Source organism: Castor canadensis, chromosome 2 (assembly GCF_047511655.1).
Source record: "Castor canadensis chromosome 2, mCasCan1.hap1v2, whole genome shotgun sequence".
NCBI classification, from domain to species: Eukaryota; Metazoa; Chordata; class Mammalia; order Rodentia; family Castoridae; genus Castor; species Castor canadensis.
Window position 1 is genome coordinate 163,221,206 of NC_133387.1, and position 15,902 is coordinate 163,237,107.

At 41.8% G+C, this 15,902-nt stretch overlaps 1 protein-coding gene across 1 annotated transcript in view; it reads right to left on the reverse strand.

Annotated features, from left to right (window-relative positions):
- Positions 1-350: 350 nt before the first annotated feature.
- Positions 351-15,902, reverse strand: part of Jam3 (junctional adhesion molecule 3) — a 61,356-nt gene continuing 45,804 nt past the window's right edge. The window contains 8 exon segments of the mRNA XM_020183217.2: positions 351-2,839; positions 3,176-3,230; positions 3,318-3,447; positions 4,779-4,878; positions 5,775-5,977; positions 6,441-6,593; positions 8,749-8,862; positions 9,306-9,371. Of these exon segments, the coding sequence (XP_020038806.1) occupies positions 2,804-2,839; positions 3,176-3,230; positions 3,318-3,447; positions 4,779-4,878; positions 5,775-5,977; positions 6,441-6,593; positions 8,749-8,862; positions 9,306-9,371 (857 nt within the window). The 3' untranslated portion in view covers positions 351-2,803.

Below are 15,902 nucleotides of genomic sequence, written 5' to 3' on the forward strand. Positions count from 1 at the left end.
TCCCGTGCAGTGCTGGGCAAACCCAGGACCTCATGGCTAGGCAAGTGCTGTACTACCAAGCTACATCCTGTAAGTAAGTTACTACGTGTGTTTTTAGCCTACACGTGGTATTGGATTTGGGGAATGGAAAGTCACTGTTTTGCCCATAGCTCTCCCAAAAATAAACTGTGACACAGGTGGCTTCCTCATTGGTAGGGTAAGTCACAAAGCTGCTCTTGAGTGGTCAAACTTTATTCCAGTAAGGTACTGATTTCTATACAGACCTTTTCAGTATACCTTGCTAATACAATGTTAAGACGACACAGTAAACCCAATGTAAGCACAAACAAGAAAGAAAGAATAAAGCAGGGTTTGATTTGTTTTTTAAAAGCTTTTATAAATGAGATTTTAACAAATACCAAATTGCAGGTGTGTTAGTACAAGTCTGTAACACCTATGTACAGCAACATCCATACCAAAGGCCAGAAGAGCAGCCTGGGACAGACCTCTTTAGTCTTCAGTCATATTCATATCCTAAAGACATGCGATTCCTCCTTCTATGAAGCTTTACAGTCACAGGCTGCTGCTTCCCAGGCTCAAAAGTTGCCCTATCAGACCCCATTCCCATGGCCCCGTGGCGGAAGGCTTTTGGGTGTAAAAAGGAAGGTGATACAGCTACCCTGTCACTGTAATAGCCATAGGAAGCTAGCTAACCCCAACAGTTAGACTGGGGCAGCCACTCTTTCTACGCAGAGGAGGAGAGATGAGGGGTGATTTTAACTAAGCATTCAAGATGCAAACCCAAGAGAAGATAGGCACCACCAAGTGAGCGGAACTGCTGCTTGCTGCTTCTGCCAGTTATCTCATGGCAAGCATTTCACAGAACATGGGAAGAAACATCAAAACGTCTCAAGTATTCAATGAAAAAAAAAAGTGGAAATATAAAAAGTTAAGACACTGGAATTTGAATCACAAGGTGACTACATTCTATATAAAAACCATCCAGGTGCACAATGGAATTAGGTGCTCCTTTGAGAAGCTCCTAGCTTCAAACCACTTCACATCATGAGTCTAACAGCAGTGTTTGAGGCTGAGAACATCTGCTCTTAAAGAACAAAGGCTTTTGGATATTTCTAATGTCCCCTACAAAGTGAGCAGTAGCTTAGCTGAAATAAAATATTTTAAATCAAAATTAGGAAACTGCTTTTGGTTCAGGCATTTTAGTTTCTTTGCCTCAGCTTTCTACCCTGACTGTACTTCCTGATGATCTTCAAAGGGCTAGACCGGCTGCCACCACACAATGGCTTATTAGGAAGAAGAGAGAACCTGTGGCATCAGAGTGCTTTCTTCGTGGCAAAGAGGAACAGTGGGATACATTTTCTTTTAAAAATATTGTATTGACAGATTTGATTTCAAAATTGCCTTTGGCTCTAGACAATCTTATGACCTATACAAATAATGAAAATGAATTTCAAAAACAAATAGCACTGACTGCTTTGTTTTGTGAGCCATCCACAACCAAGAGGAGGTCTGTTTCAGGAATGCCATGTGGAGGACACCAACTTTCCTGAAGTGTCCACCTAAGAACCACCAAGCACTACACAGCCCATCAACAGTACCACAAGGTTAAATGGAACACAGTGTGTTCAGGGCCGTAAGAATGGAGGAGAGCATTCTGGTCAGCACTTATAAGTTAGAGGCCAAAACTGTTGACTAGAGTCAATCAACTTAGTCTGTATGTGAATCTCTAAGAGCTTCTGGCAGACTTTGGGTGTAGGCAGTTTTAGTAATCTCAGGAAGAGGCTGTTCAGTCACCTGAGGGTTCCTGAGGTTTCTTTTGGAGAGGTGCAAACAGGTATCAACATTGCTAGACTGGAATTTTTTAAAGGCTTCCTAAGCAACAGTGGTCTGACGGACAAACAGCATAAGTTTTCTTATGAAAAGTTTTAAAACTTGTATGGACAAAGGAATGTTCCAGTAAACCTCCTTGAGAGGATTTCTTGGTTTATTCTTAGTTACTGGTATTTTCCAATTTAACATTAGTAACTTGGAACTTCTACCTTAAGTCGAACTCTTTTAAAAAAATATGTTTTGTAACACTGTATGACAATATATTTACAGTTTAAATAGAAAATTTCTTTTTAATCAAAATACATCTTTAGCAAAAATTTAGAATGTAAAATCTTATAAAATAAGCAAGACCCACAGAAAAGCATACTTTAGTACCATTTCAGACTTGGCCTAAGACAAGGGTTTTCTTTAGATCCCGACACCCTCTTGGGCAAGCAAGGGTTCCTAGGGTAAGAACAGCCCTCTTGTAGCAAACAGTCGTCATCCTGATTTTGGTTTTTATAAAATGCTGATGGAAAAAGATTCTCCAGGACAGATACAACACTGATCACCAGAGCCTTAGGAAAAGAGCACAGCGGGGTCCAGGGCCTATGGAGCCAGGCATAGTGTGCTGTCTCCAGGCTCTTGCTACACTCACACTGCCACTGCTGCTGCCCAGCCCAGGAAAGCTGATGTCACCAAAACCTTTAAAATCACCCTACTACCCATGTGGAAATTGGGCCTACAACAGACAGGACCCAACTCACTGAACTCATTCTGATTCTTGTCCCAGTGGTTCCTGTGCCCATCTTGAAGATTCTTTTATTTGTGTGGCTTGTTAAGAGTAAGAAAGGAGTAGCGGTCAACTTTGGCCAGAACAATAAGCTTCTGCACGGTGTCTAGCTCTGTCCAAGTGCATGCGGCTCACTGCTGCCCTGGCAGGAGCTTCTGGTAGAGGTATTTGGGTGTGCTCACTCAGCCACACAGCCAGGTCTCAGATCATAAACGATGACTTGTGTCTGAAGTCGCCCTGCAAAGGCAGTACAAAATTAGAACCAAACCAGGGACTTAGTGAAGTGGTTAGGAAAACACTGGTCAAATGGGATGCGGGCTAAACATGTCCCAAAGGGGGAAACTAGGGGAATAACTAAAAGCAGAGGAGATAGTAACATCTGTTAGCTCTTAGAAAATGTGGATCCCATCAGCGTGTGCAGGTTACCATGAAAAGCCAAGGAGCACGGGTATGCAGCATAACTCAGAAATCTTCCTCCAGGACCACTGGGTTGAGGAAGGAATGCCGTTTCCCTGGCTGGACACACCGAGATGCCAGCTTTCCTAAATACTGCCTGCTCTCTTCCCTCCTTACCTCCTCATCCGTCCTGATATAGTTAACTCCATCAGGCTTCCCTGGGCTCTTGTAACTGTGAACAGAAGAGACCAGCTCAGTGGTGTGATCGTTGTACTAACACCAGCCTGAACTTCACCTTCTTTAGGTAAGGCAGGCTCACCTTTCTCCTTCCTGTTTACTGTTGATGAAGTAGCCACGTCTATATGCACAGCAGATGCCTAATGTTATCAGGGCCAGGACGACCAGGACGACCAGAACCCCCCCAATAATTCCAGCAATGTTCAGGTCATCTGCAGAAAAGAAGGATTGTGGGAAGAGATGATACATAATAACTGTTCTTTCTGAAGAAGCTGACTGCACTGTGTGGCCACCTTCCTTCCCTTTCCATCCCTCCATTCACTCCCCTCCTCATGCCTACCACAGTCATAAGAGCAAACTACAATCTTTCTAGCCTAGAACATACAGGACACCAAAACCTGTGGTATCACATGTAAGAAATACTAAGACTTCTATAGGTCATAAGCAGTTACACTGAAAACTATTAAGAGGGGTTTGGCAGTATATAAAAGGATTAAAAATCCTCTGGCTAAATCCCTAAGAATATTAATTGAAAAAGTGGTTATATTATATGTAACATTAGGAACCAGGAGCCCAAAGGAAGAAAAAGTTCCTAATTTTCAGAGCCTTCCTTTGCTGTGGATTACTTGGGGCAAGAAAGCTTGAAGCCTTAAAAGTAAAAATACTAAAGGAAGAGAACTTAACTTTCACTCCACTGGTCACCTGCCTCCAGGCCCTCTTAGAAGAAGCTCCAGAATTCCATTTTCCCATTTCTGTAGCAGGCACAGGCACCTGATCAGTCACCTTCAATATGGGGGCAATGTACTATTTTCTTTATGCAAATAAAATGCATGAAAAATATGCAGGGAATGGATCAACTAAGGTCCTTCCTCCAGAAGAAATGACCCAAGAGTAGTTTTCCAAATTTGATAGATGAAAAGAATTACCTGGAATTCTTGTTTTACACATAGACATTTCTAGCATGTATCTGGTCTGGGCCCTGGAATCTGTATGTGGAACAATGGTCCATATAGTTCTCGACAAGCAATTTTGGCAACCGCTGTTCCAGGGGTGGTTACAACAGAGAAGGATTGATGAAGCTCCCCAAGTTAGTCAGCATTCCCTATCCACTGCTTCTTCCTCGCACATCTTCCCTTCAGAACCAGTACCCTGCAGATGACCTTACAGGTAGGATAAAGATACTGGGGCAAAAGCTCTTGCAGTTTCTTGCAAAGCAAATGATGGATAAATTTCTAAAGGACTCACACAACCTCGTGTTTCAACAATTATACCGAATACCACAGAAAGGGAGTTTATCCCACGCTGAAAGTTAGAGGACTGGCCATGTTTCCAACACCAGAAGAGCTCATGAGGTGCGTCTTGGAAACCCCCTTGTGCTTTCTCATCCTTCAACTTCCCCAGTGGATTTTACTGGATCCTATCAGGTCCAGAATAAAGATGGCACATGGCAGAACCTCATCTAAACTGATGGCCTAATATTCAACTTTAAACGTTCTGTTCATTTCCCAGTTTTGCAATGAAATCTTTTCAAAAAGTAACTTACAGACTTCCATCTCCTGTTCCTCACACCTGGCTGACCCTGCATCATTAGAAGCAATGCAGTAGTACTGCCCAGAGTCCTCCTTGTGAACAGCACTGAAAACCTGTTTCAAGAAGTGACAAGTAAATAAAGAGACCATCAGCAGGCAGACCTCTGACAGATAAACATTGAGGGTGCCACCCAAGGTCCTGCCAGAGCTAGAACCTGGTTGGGCTTGCTTGCTGTTGGTCTCTCTGTTCTTTGCAGGCACCACTCCATTCCCTCCCTGCCATACTTTCCTACCACTATCTCAGAGCTCTCCAACACTGAGCTCCCCTGGTGTGGTGAGGCCACTTTGCTTTATCCTGTGCAACTTGTGAAGGACTAGCAGTGACCGTCCCAGGCCACACCAACAACACAGACACCAGGGATCCTGTTATAACTTGCCTAAGCACCACAGGCAGTTGGATAGTCCATAGATCAGAAAGCACCTCCCCACTGAGAAACACACAGAGAAGCCTGGAGTGGCTTGTGGCAAGGCCAGCCTCTTCTCTGGTGTGTGACCAATGTCTCCTCTCCCCAAGCAGTGCCCCTCACCACTGGATTATGTTGAAGCAAATTCCATACATATGTATCTAGAAAATAAGGACTTTAAAAACCAAAATAACATTATCATGGCTAAAACAATTAACAATTACTTAATATCAAAAAATCTAGCCAGTAATCAAATTTCCAATTTTCTCGTAATGATTTATACAGCTGATTATCCAAATCAGGACTCAGTGTCCACCCATGACATTTGCTTAATATCCCTCTTCAGTCTCTTCTTTAATTTCTTTTCACCCTTACCATGTATTTATAAATAGGGAGGGCTACTTTTCCTGTAGAAGCTCCAGCATCCTGGATTTTAGCTCCTGTTTTATGAAATTTTACTGTCTCTCCTTAACCACTGTTCCCACAAAAATCATCCCTTGCCCCAACAAAGAAATTTCCACCCTCCGCTCTCAGAAGAGATCTTACCAGAGTGCCTGTCTCAGAGTTTAAGAGAAAAGAGGAATTGCGAAATCTGGGGTTGGCCCTGGAATCTGTGGGCAGCGGCACATCGTTGCGGTACCAGCTGTAGTGAGGCCGGGGATAGCCCGCGCTCTCTTGGCACTGGAGTGTTGCGGTCTTGCCTACAGGCACAGCCTTCGGTACTCTGCAGACAGGGGTTACTGGCTTCACTGCAGGTAAAATACAGGTTGATGTTTAAAATCTCAGCCACAAGGCTCTCTTCTTACCGAAGCCCGCTGTAGTAAATCAGATCCAGGGTACCAGGAAGCCAGTCACAAGGCTCCTGCGCCACTGCAGATTCTGCAGACTGCCTGCCACTCTGCGATTCTCACCCTTGGAGCTCACCACACCCCCTGTTCAATCCCTCCACCTTCAGAAGGGAGCTACGGAGGAGACTACACTAAAGCAAGTCCCTCAGCTGATGAAGAGCATGGCAGAAGCCCCACTTTCCTTTCACTTCCCACCACAGCTCTGGCAGCCTCAGCCTCATGAGCTCCCCTCCCAAGTCACGGGATACCTAGGAATGCAGCTCTGCATGGAAAGAAATTAAAGCAAGATCTGATCTCTTATTCTAGACCTAAAGACTCATGAGGCTTGACACAACAAAAATGGCTCACTGTCAAGAGTTCCTACCTTGCACAATTAACTCAATAGTAATCTCATCAATTTCTTTTCGGTCATTTCGAGCAACAACCTCACAGCGATAGAGGGCTGAATCTGTTCGTGTCACATTCCAGATCTTCAGGGAAGTTTTCCCCAACAGTTCTGCACGACCCGCCAGATCCCCTATAGAAGAGACAGGTACCCAAAAAACCTCTTTAGAGATATCTTTGTCACTTGAAAAGAGTGGTTTCTGGGGCTGGAATTGATGCCATGGTAAGAAGACTGCATACTGGTTTCTGGTTTTGTTTTTCAATTTTATAATTAATAGTACAAGGGAGCTGCACTATGAAATTTTCATAGGTATGTTCACCCTCCACTGTATTTCCTGAGCCCCTTTTCAAACAGTGTTTGGTGTGTTTCATTCTGCTGTCTTCATACATGTATGTGTGATATACTTGGAACCTGGTTTCTGTTTTCATCTCTCCCTGAAGATAAGAACCATGACTTATTCCTATTTGTAACCTTAGCATCAAACCAGTAGCTCCTATGTGACAGGGACTCACTATACAGGTCTCTATTGTTAAAGCCAGGAACCTCACCCACCATTCCCAGAAGAGATCTTCTCATTAAAAGGAAAACAAAATAAACATTAAAAACAAACAAAAAAACATGACTTTCCATAAATGATGTCAGGACAACTGGATATCCACATGCAAAAGAAGGAAGTTGCGTTGGTGGTATAGTGGTGAGCATAGCTGCCTTCCAAGAAGGAAGTTGACCTCAGCCTCACTCCACATTCAACAGGTTAAGACTATAAAACTCTTAGGAAAAAACAGCCATAAATCTTCATGAACTTGGATTAGGAAATAGTTTCTTAGATATGACCTAAAGCATAAGCACAAAAAAATTGGAGTTATATTGGATTTCATCAAAAATTAAAAACATTTGTGCTACAATGGACTCAAGCAGGTAAAAAGACAAAACACAGAATGGGAAGGACCCCATGTGAATGGAAAAACAAAACTTTTCTTCTTTCCATTCATTTTTTCTTTTTTCTTTTGTGTATGTGGTACTGGACATGGAACCCAGGGCAAGTGCTCTACCACTGAGCTGCATCCCCAGCTGAAAAAACTATCTTTAAGAGCATAAAACTCCTACTGATAATGAGAGCCCAAACTAGAAAAACCAAAGCTTAAGTTGTTTCCACAAAGTCTTTCTCAACTTCCCTGAAAATGAACACATACGCACTGGTATCTCCTACTTGTTTCATCTCTCTTTCAGAAGGAAGGTGATGTCCTTCCACTACACATAATTTGTCACCCTCCCTCTTTCTTCCTCAGCACAGCAAGTCCTAGCAACTCTCCTCTTGAATCTCCCTGACCTCCATCTCAGCTCAGGCCACTGTCACAGGAACTTTGCCCTGGGCCCCTGCTCTAAGTTTTCCTCATCTCCAGTCTCTTCCCTGAAAAGCAGCCACTTCCATCTTCAAAGCATTGATGCAACCATGCTGCTTTCCTTCTGCACCCCGGTGGGCCCTAACACTGCCCTACAACCCATGCTCAGCTGCCACTCAGTGAACCTATACAACAAGGCCATATGGAACTGTCCAGCCTCATCTCTGCCCTCTCTTACTGCCCAGGTCCCAGCTGTGGGTGAAGAACTTACAGCAACTCCCACCAGCCAAACTCTCCTTGGCTTCTGCATAATTATGTGTGGCAATTCTCTCCTGCCCTGACACCTTTCTCCACACCAAACTTGCTATCTGGCCTGGCTAAATGGGCACTCTCCACCCCACTGCCCAGGTGCCACATTCCCTGGCCACATCCTCCTACGTCATGCCATCCCACAGCACCCCATGTTGGCCCTAGTGCTGCCCCTGGGGTGATATCCTACTAACCAGTGTAGGGGTGCTGTCTCCTCACAGAGCATCCCTAGCACTGAGCCCAGGATATGGTGGGATATGCTGGTCCACTCAGCAAACACCTGTGGCCTCCATGCTGCAGTTATGATCCTTCTGGTGGGCTCACTTGCTTCAACTCTGTCATGGGTTATGACAAGATGGCCAAGCAGAATGTTCACTTTGACTTCTCAGCAAGGTGAACTGTACATAGATTGAAGTCCAGACTAACCAACTGATATTTGTTGAACCTGGGTAACAGGTACAGGGATGCTCAAAATACTATTCTCACTACTTTTCCCATAATAATAAATTCAGAAAACTCAAACTGTCTTGGTTACAGATGTAGGTTAGCAGTCTGTGGTAAGCTTCTAGTCATAAACACATGCCTGGCCTGTGAATAAGAGAGGTCAGCAGGTACAGAGGACTATGGGATCATACCTTGAATCTTATTGTCAAAAAACACATATGTTGTTTGTTCATCTTGGATTTTCTTCCACTCAATCCTGGGGTCATTTGTCTGTGAGTCCGTAATGATACAAGACAGTTCCACACCTAATGAGCAAAAGGGGAAAAAAGAACTCTGGTGACTGGGTAACACTTCTGGGTTTCCCTGAACACCCAGGTCCTGCCAGCTCTCTAGTTTAAAAAAGCTTTCATGCCAATTGTAAACCTAGCCAGTTCCAGGCTCCAAAAGCCTTTGAGAAATGGTGAGTTTTTGCCAGAAAAACAAGACGTTAGTCAGGACTTTATTACAGAGAACACCCTACATATTTATAGAAGAGATTTCTTGTGTGTAAGCTCAAAGTCAGGCAGGAAGCAGATGTTAGCTACTATAAACCCACACAGAATGCAATGCCAGCCTGTTGATGTGCTGCTTCAGGGACCACACACCTTTGGCAAGTTACAAAGAGGGAGTGTGTCCTAAGTTGGCAGCAAGGCTACTCAATGCCCACTAGTGGGTGCACATTCCCCTCACAATGTCTCCGTGTACTTACTTTCAAATTCTTGTACCACTGGGTTTCGATTGCTGGATTTGAGATTCACTGCCCCTATCAAGCAGCCTGAAGAGAAAAGAAAAGTAAAATCATAACCTATGCATCTTTATGAAAGCATCAAACACATGGACTGAAGTCAAGATTCTCCCTCCTGTGTAGGTGACAATCTAAAAGAAACTAAGGTAATTGCCCCACTTAGAGATGATCACCTCTTATTCCTCTGCAAAGACAAAAGAAGGTGCTAAATAAAAGTTGGCAAGAATTGGGACAAAGACATGAATGCTGTGCACTTCTTAATGCAGGCAGCATTGGTGTGACCGCTCTCCTGTGCAGCTATCCTAGACAAGCTAAATGGGCAGTTTTGAGCCACTGCTATTAGCAGGCCACTTCAAGACAAGTGAGATTTGAGCTATGGGATTATCTGCAACAAATGGGCCCCAAATCTGATAAGGCCCCATGCCCAGGGTCCTTTCTCAGAATTTTTACTCTATTTCTAAGTAATTCTTAAATTTATAAATACTCCAGAACTTCTTACTTGATCCAATCCCAATAGGCTAGGATCCCACTTTAAAATACAGCAATAACCGTGTGAAAGAATGATGTCATGAGGATTGAAAGCCTGCAGTCTAACACTTGAAGTAATTCATGTAAAATAACTTCTGACACCTGGGGGTATGATGCTAACATAATCAGTTGAGGGGGAGATGGGTGGGGTCGGGAAGCTGCTGAGGTTTAATTTAATGGTACACACACTGAACCCCAGTGCTGTCAGAACTCACACTGGGATGACATTATTTAACACTGAAGAAAGGGGTTTTTGGAAGGAAGGAAAAAGAAAAATTGCTAATCCATCAAATGGTCATATTTAATTTCACCTCTATCTTGTCCTGTTCTTCAGATTCTAAGCTTTTTGGGAGGACCTTCATTCAGCAAACTTGTTTGGCATCTGTTATGTGACAGATGCTGGTCTACACACTAGGGATATAAATAAAACATAAAAATCTATGGTCTCATGGAGTTTGCATGTCTGTGTTGAAAAAACAAAAGCTGGTACCATATTTATTCATCTTGATTATATCTCCAATGCCTGAGTGCAAAACTTTCTACAAAGCCATAGTAATCAAATCAGTTTGAGACCTGCATACAGATAGACATATAGACCAAAGGATTGGAAAAGAATGCCCCCAAATAAACCCTAACATGATTTTTAAATGATTTTCAATGAGGATGCCAAAACTATAAATGGATAAGGACAATCCTTTAAAAAAAATGGATACTGGGAAAATTGGATATCCACATGCAAGATGATGAAGTTGGGTTCTCATATAAAACCATACACAAAAAATTAACTCAAAATAGATCAAAGACCTAGATATAGAAATTAAAGCTGTAAAGCCCATAGAAGAAAACAGAAAGAGAAATCTTCATATTGGATTTGGCTATGATTTCTATGATATGACATAAAAAGTACAGGCAACAAAAGAAAAATTATGTAAATAGGTTGATCAGGATTTTAAGAATTAACATCAAAGGACACTATCAAGGAAGTGAAAAGAACTCAGAATATGAGAAAACATTTGCAAAGCACAAATATGGTAAGGGATTAACATACAGAATATATAAAGAACTCCTCCGACTCACCAAGGAAAAACCAGCCAGATTCAAAAATGTGCAAATGACAACCCTACAGATAAGATATACAGGTGGCCAATAAGAACATGGAAAAGGGGAAAGGGTCAAAGGGGGAGAGGTAGTGGGGACAACCTAACCAGTGTACAATGTAAGCCTACTCAGAATTGTCACAATGAATTCCCTCTGTAAGATGCAGTGAGAATCAAAAACAAAAAAACAAGGATGCTCACCATCATCAACTTTAGGGAAGTGAAATTGCCATATCACTTCACTCCCAATAGAAGGACTACGGTTTTTTTTGTTTGTTTGCCACTACTGAGGATTGAACCCTGGACCTTGAAAGGCTTACATGAGCACTCTACCACTTGAACTATGCCCCCAATCCAAGGCTATTCGAAAAAAGAAAAAAGAAGGGGAAGGGAATAACAAGTGTTGGTGGGGTTATGGAAAAGTCAGAAATCAGAACCCTGATCCAAAATTACACTCCTATGCACAGAACTGAAGAACTGAAAGCAGGGACTCGAACAGATACATGCACACCAATGTTTCCAGCAGCACTGTGAACATCTGGGAAAACCCAAGTATCTGCACATGAATGCACAAATAAAATGTGGAATGTACTTACAATATAGTGTGATTCAGCTTTAAAAGGGAAGGAAATTTGACACATGTGGCGGCAACACAGATGGACTTTGAAGACAGTGAACTACGTGGAAGGCAGTCTGGAACGTGCAAATCCATAGGCAGAAAACAGACCAGAGGTTACCAGGGAGTGAGGAAAGGAGGCAATGTAAGAGTGTTGTGTAATGGAGACAGTGTCTGTTTGGGAATGAAAAAGTTCTGCAAATGGGTGGTGGTTATACATTATGATTATACTTAATACCCCAGGATTTAAATTGTTAAGAAGGTAAATTTTATGTTTATTTTGCCAGATTAAAATTTTCTTTTAAAAAATAATGACAACAAAAGATGGCAAGGACCTAAATCATTTGGACGTATTATACACAGAAAACAGAGTCAAAGGCAAGCGTTACACAGATACAGGAACTCCACACCTGGTCAAGAACAAGTCTTGTAGTGCAGACGCAGCACTTGTTTCTTCTCACGACACTTCAGTTGGGCAGGAAGGGCAGAATCTCCACCTGCTAATGATGTCTAGTACAAAGCCCAAAAGCAAAACTCAAAACATCAGAGCTGAATTGAAATGCCAGAGGACACAGATCATTTGCTAAACTACTCATGATCACAAACAGATTTTCTTTTTTTTCTTTTTTGATGGAACTGGAGTTTGCTCATGTTTGCTAATGCTTGCAAAGCAGGTGTGCTACCGTTTGTGGGTCACACCTCCAGTCTGTTTTTCTTTTTATTTTGGAAATGGGGTCTCATGACCTATTTGCTCAGCCAGCCTGAATCACGATCCTGTAGATCTCAGTGAGAGAGCCACAGGTGCCCAGCCTACAAATGGATTTTCATTATGCATTCTGCCCATAATGCAATTAAGCCAGTTCACTGTTTTTAATTTACGTATCCACTAAAACAATTTGAAAAGGTGATGGATGGACTCGTTCACATATTTAGGCTAACATCTAATTTTTTTTATTAAGATTATATAGTTGAAAAAGCTATCATTCCTGGGATACTGTAAACATTAATATTTTAAAATGAAACTATTCCCCTCCCCCCCTTTTTTAGTGTATCCACTGGGACCCAAATGCCCTAAGTGATTTGATATTCACTGTCATTTTAGAAATAAAGATTTTTAATTTTTAATGTTTAAATAATTATATACTTACAGGAAGTTGCAAAGAAAGTATAGAAATGCCCAATATAGTCTTTTAAGTAAAAAAAAAAAAATCAAAAGAAGGCTTAATTTTTGGTACAGGCACTCTGGAAAGCCATTTGTCAGTTTCATAAAATATTGGGTGTGCAACCACCACAGGATCCAATAATGGTGCTCATGGGCATTTGTCCTGGAGAAAAGAAACCCATATTCACAGAAAACACACACACACTGCACTTTAAAGTAATGCCCCAGGCTGGTTTCTAAAGGGAAGTCTGATGTAAATTATCTTCTTCCTCTTATTTCCCCCAATCTGCTTAGAAAATGGTGGCTTGTTTTGTTTCAGAACTAGAAGTTGAACTCAGAGCCTCATACTTGATAGGCAGGTGCTCTTTCCTACCATTTGAGCCACACCTCTTTTTGTGTTGCTTATTTTTGAGATAGGTCCTTGCTTTATGCCTGAGCCAGCCTTGATCACAATCATCCTATTTGTGCTTCCTCATGTAGCTGGGGATGACAGGCATGCACCACCTCACCTAGCCATTGTTTGAGATGGGGTTTCACAAACTTTTTTTTTGTCCTGGGCTGGCTTTCAACCACAATCTTTGCAATACAGGCTTGAGTCACCTCACCTGACCTACAAAATATTTTCTTTACCTTTGATTTTCTATAGTTTAAATATAATTGCCTATGTTTTGGGTTTTAGGCATTTATCATGATTGGTGTTTGCCAAGTCTCCTGCACTGATGGTATAGGGATCTGCTGTTAATTTTGGCAAATCCTTAGTCATGAATGCTTCAAGTATTTGTGTCCCTTCTTCTGGTACTGCCATCACATATGCTACACCTTTTATAGGTGTCCTACAGTTACTAGAAACGCTTCATCACTTTTATTCCAGTTTACTTTCTCTGGGCTTTAGTTTGGGAAATTTTACTGACATATCCTCAAGCTCAGAGATTCTTTCCATACTTGTGATCAGCATTTTTCATTCTGTTACAGGTTTTTAATCACAGCATTTCTTTTTGATTCTTAGAATTCCCATCTCTCTGCAGCTGGGGAGTGTCTCAAGTGGTTGAGTACTTGCCTAGCAAGCACAAGACCCTAAGTTCAAACCCCAGTACCACACAAAATAAATAAATAAAATTCCATCTCTCTACTTGCACTTGCACTGTTCTGTCTGTTCTTAACACATCTGTTTTAATTTCCAGGTCTGATAAATTCCAACATCCATGCCACACCAAAGTTCTGACACTTGCTCTGGCTCCTCAAACTGTTTTTTGCCTTTTCGCATGCCTTGTAACTTTTTGTTGAAAGCCAGACACAATGAATGTGGCATGCAGGCTGTAACCCAGCATTATGCCTCAGTGTTTCCCAGACCCCACCCTTTAGGTTGGGCTGCATGGTGACAGGGGGTTGGACTTAGCTACTTCCCTTCCCCCCAAGTCACCTAGGGTGATAAAATTCTAATAGGTTAGGCTCTGAAAAGATAGTTTCTCTTGTGGGCAGATGTTGATAAGAACAGAAGGCTCTAGATGTATTTCAAAATGGCTACATTTCCCCTTCCTCTGTTAGGGGATTTTTCTCCTGCCTTCACTAAGAGAACCTGGTGAGGCCAACAATTGCTGGGGCTCCTAAGACTGGGCCCCTGGTGTTTGTAACTCAAACACCACACTGTCCACATTGAAAAGTATTGTCATTTATAGCTTGTTTCCTTACTCTGGTTCTGGTTCCTGGGCAGGTTTCTACTCTAGTATAGGAGGGTTCCTGTACCTGCCTGTCTTTCTCTCCAGTTTGGAGGCATGGTTTGATCTGTGACCTCGATCTCTCTCTCTCAGATCTAAGAAAAATTGATGATTTGCAAGTTGTTCAGCTTTTACTTGTTAGAATGGATGGAGTAAGGACTTCCAAGCTCCTTACATGCCAGACTGGGAACCAGAAGTTCTGTGTGTTGGTTTTGAACACTGGCTGTGTGGGGTTTGTTGATTCGTTCTAGTGTGTGTGTGTGTGTGTGTGTGTGTGTGTGTATACTTATTTTTTTTTCCAATACTGGGGATTAAACTCAGGGTCTCAAGTTCACTAGGCAAGCATTCTACCACTTCAGCCATGCCCCTAACCCTGTGTGTGTGTAATCTTCAGGATTTTCTGTATATAAGGTCATGTCATTTAGAAACAGGTAAATTTACCTTTTCTATCTAACTTAGCTGCCTCTTCTCCCCTTTCCTTGCCAACTGCTCTGGCTAGAAAGTCTAATACTATGTTGAATAGAAGTGGTAAATGCAGGCATTCTCGTCTTGGCCCTGATCTCACAGGAAAAGCTTCCAGTCTTTCACCACTGAATATGTCAGTTGTGGGATTTTTCCTATATGGCCTTTATTAAGTGGAGGAAATTCCTTGTACTCTACTGTGTTTCATTGTGAAAGAGTGAATATACTTTCTTCCCTGCATCAATTGGGAAGATCACGTGTTTTCCCCTTCATTTTATTAATATGGTATAATATTTTAATTGATTATAGGTTAAACCATTCCTGCATCTTATTTTGGCAGTACCAGTGTTTGAACTCAGGACCGTGTGTTTGCTAGGCAGGTGCTCTACCACTCGGGCCACCCCTCCAGCCCTCATCCTAGAATTATGGTAGTCACAGATAAGCACTTAATTTTGCCATTTCCTATTTTTTGTACTTTTTATGTTCCTTATTTCTTCTATCACTGTCTTCTTGTGTGTCTAGCTGACTTTTTGTGACATTTTGATTTACTTTTCATTTCCTCTCATGCTGCATTTCTTTATAGATATTTTCTTTACAACCGAATTTAAATTTACACCAACTTCTTGGCAGCAAACTCCAACCCCCTTTATGTTTTATGTTACTGACATCATAAGCTATGTCTTTACATACTGTGTATCAAAAAATATGGATATGTATTTATGCACTTATTTTTTAAGTACTGTAGAAAATACTTACAAACCAAAATTGTAATAATACTAAGTCTTTACCTTTAGTACAGAACTTAAAATCTTACAGCTTCAAGTTACTGCCTAGCATTCTTTCATTTCAACCTGAACAACTACTTTTCATATTTCTTGTACAGGTAATGAACTCCCACAACTTTTGTTTTTCAGGAAATGTCTTAATTTCTGCCTAATTTTGCCTGATATAAATTTTTTTCTTCCAACACTTTAAATATAT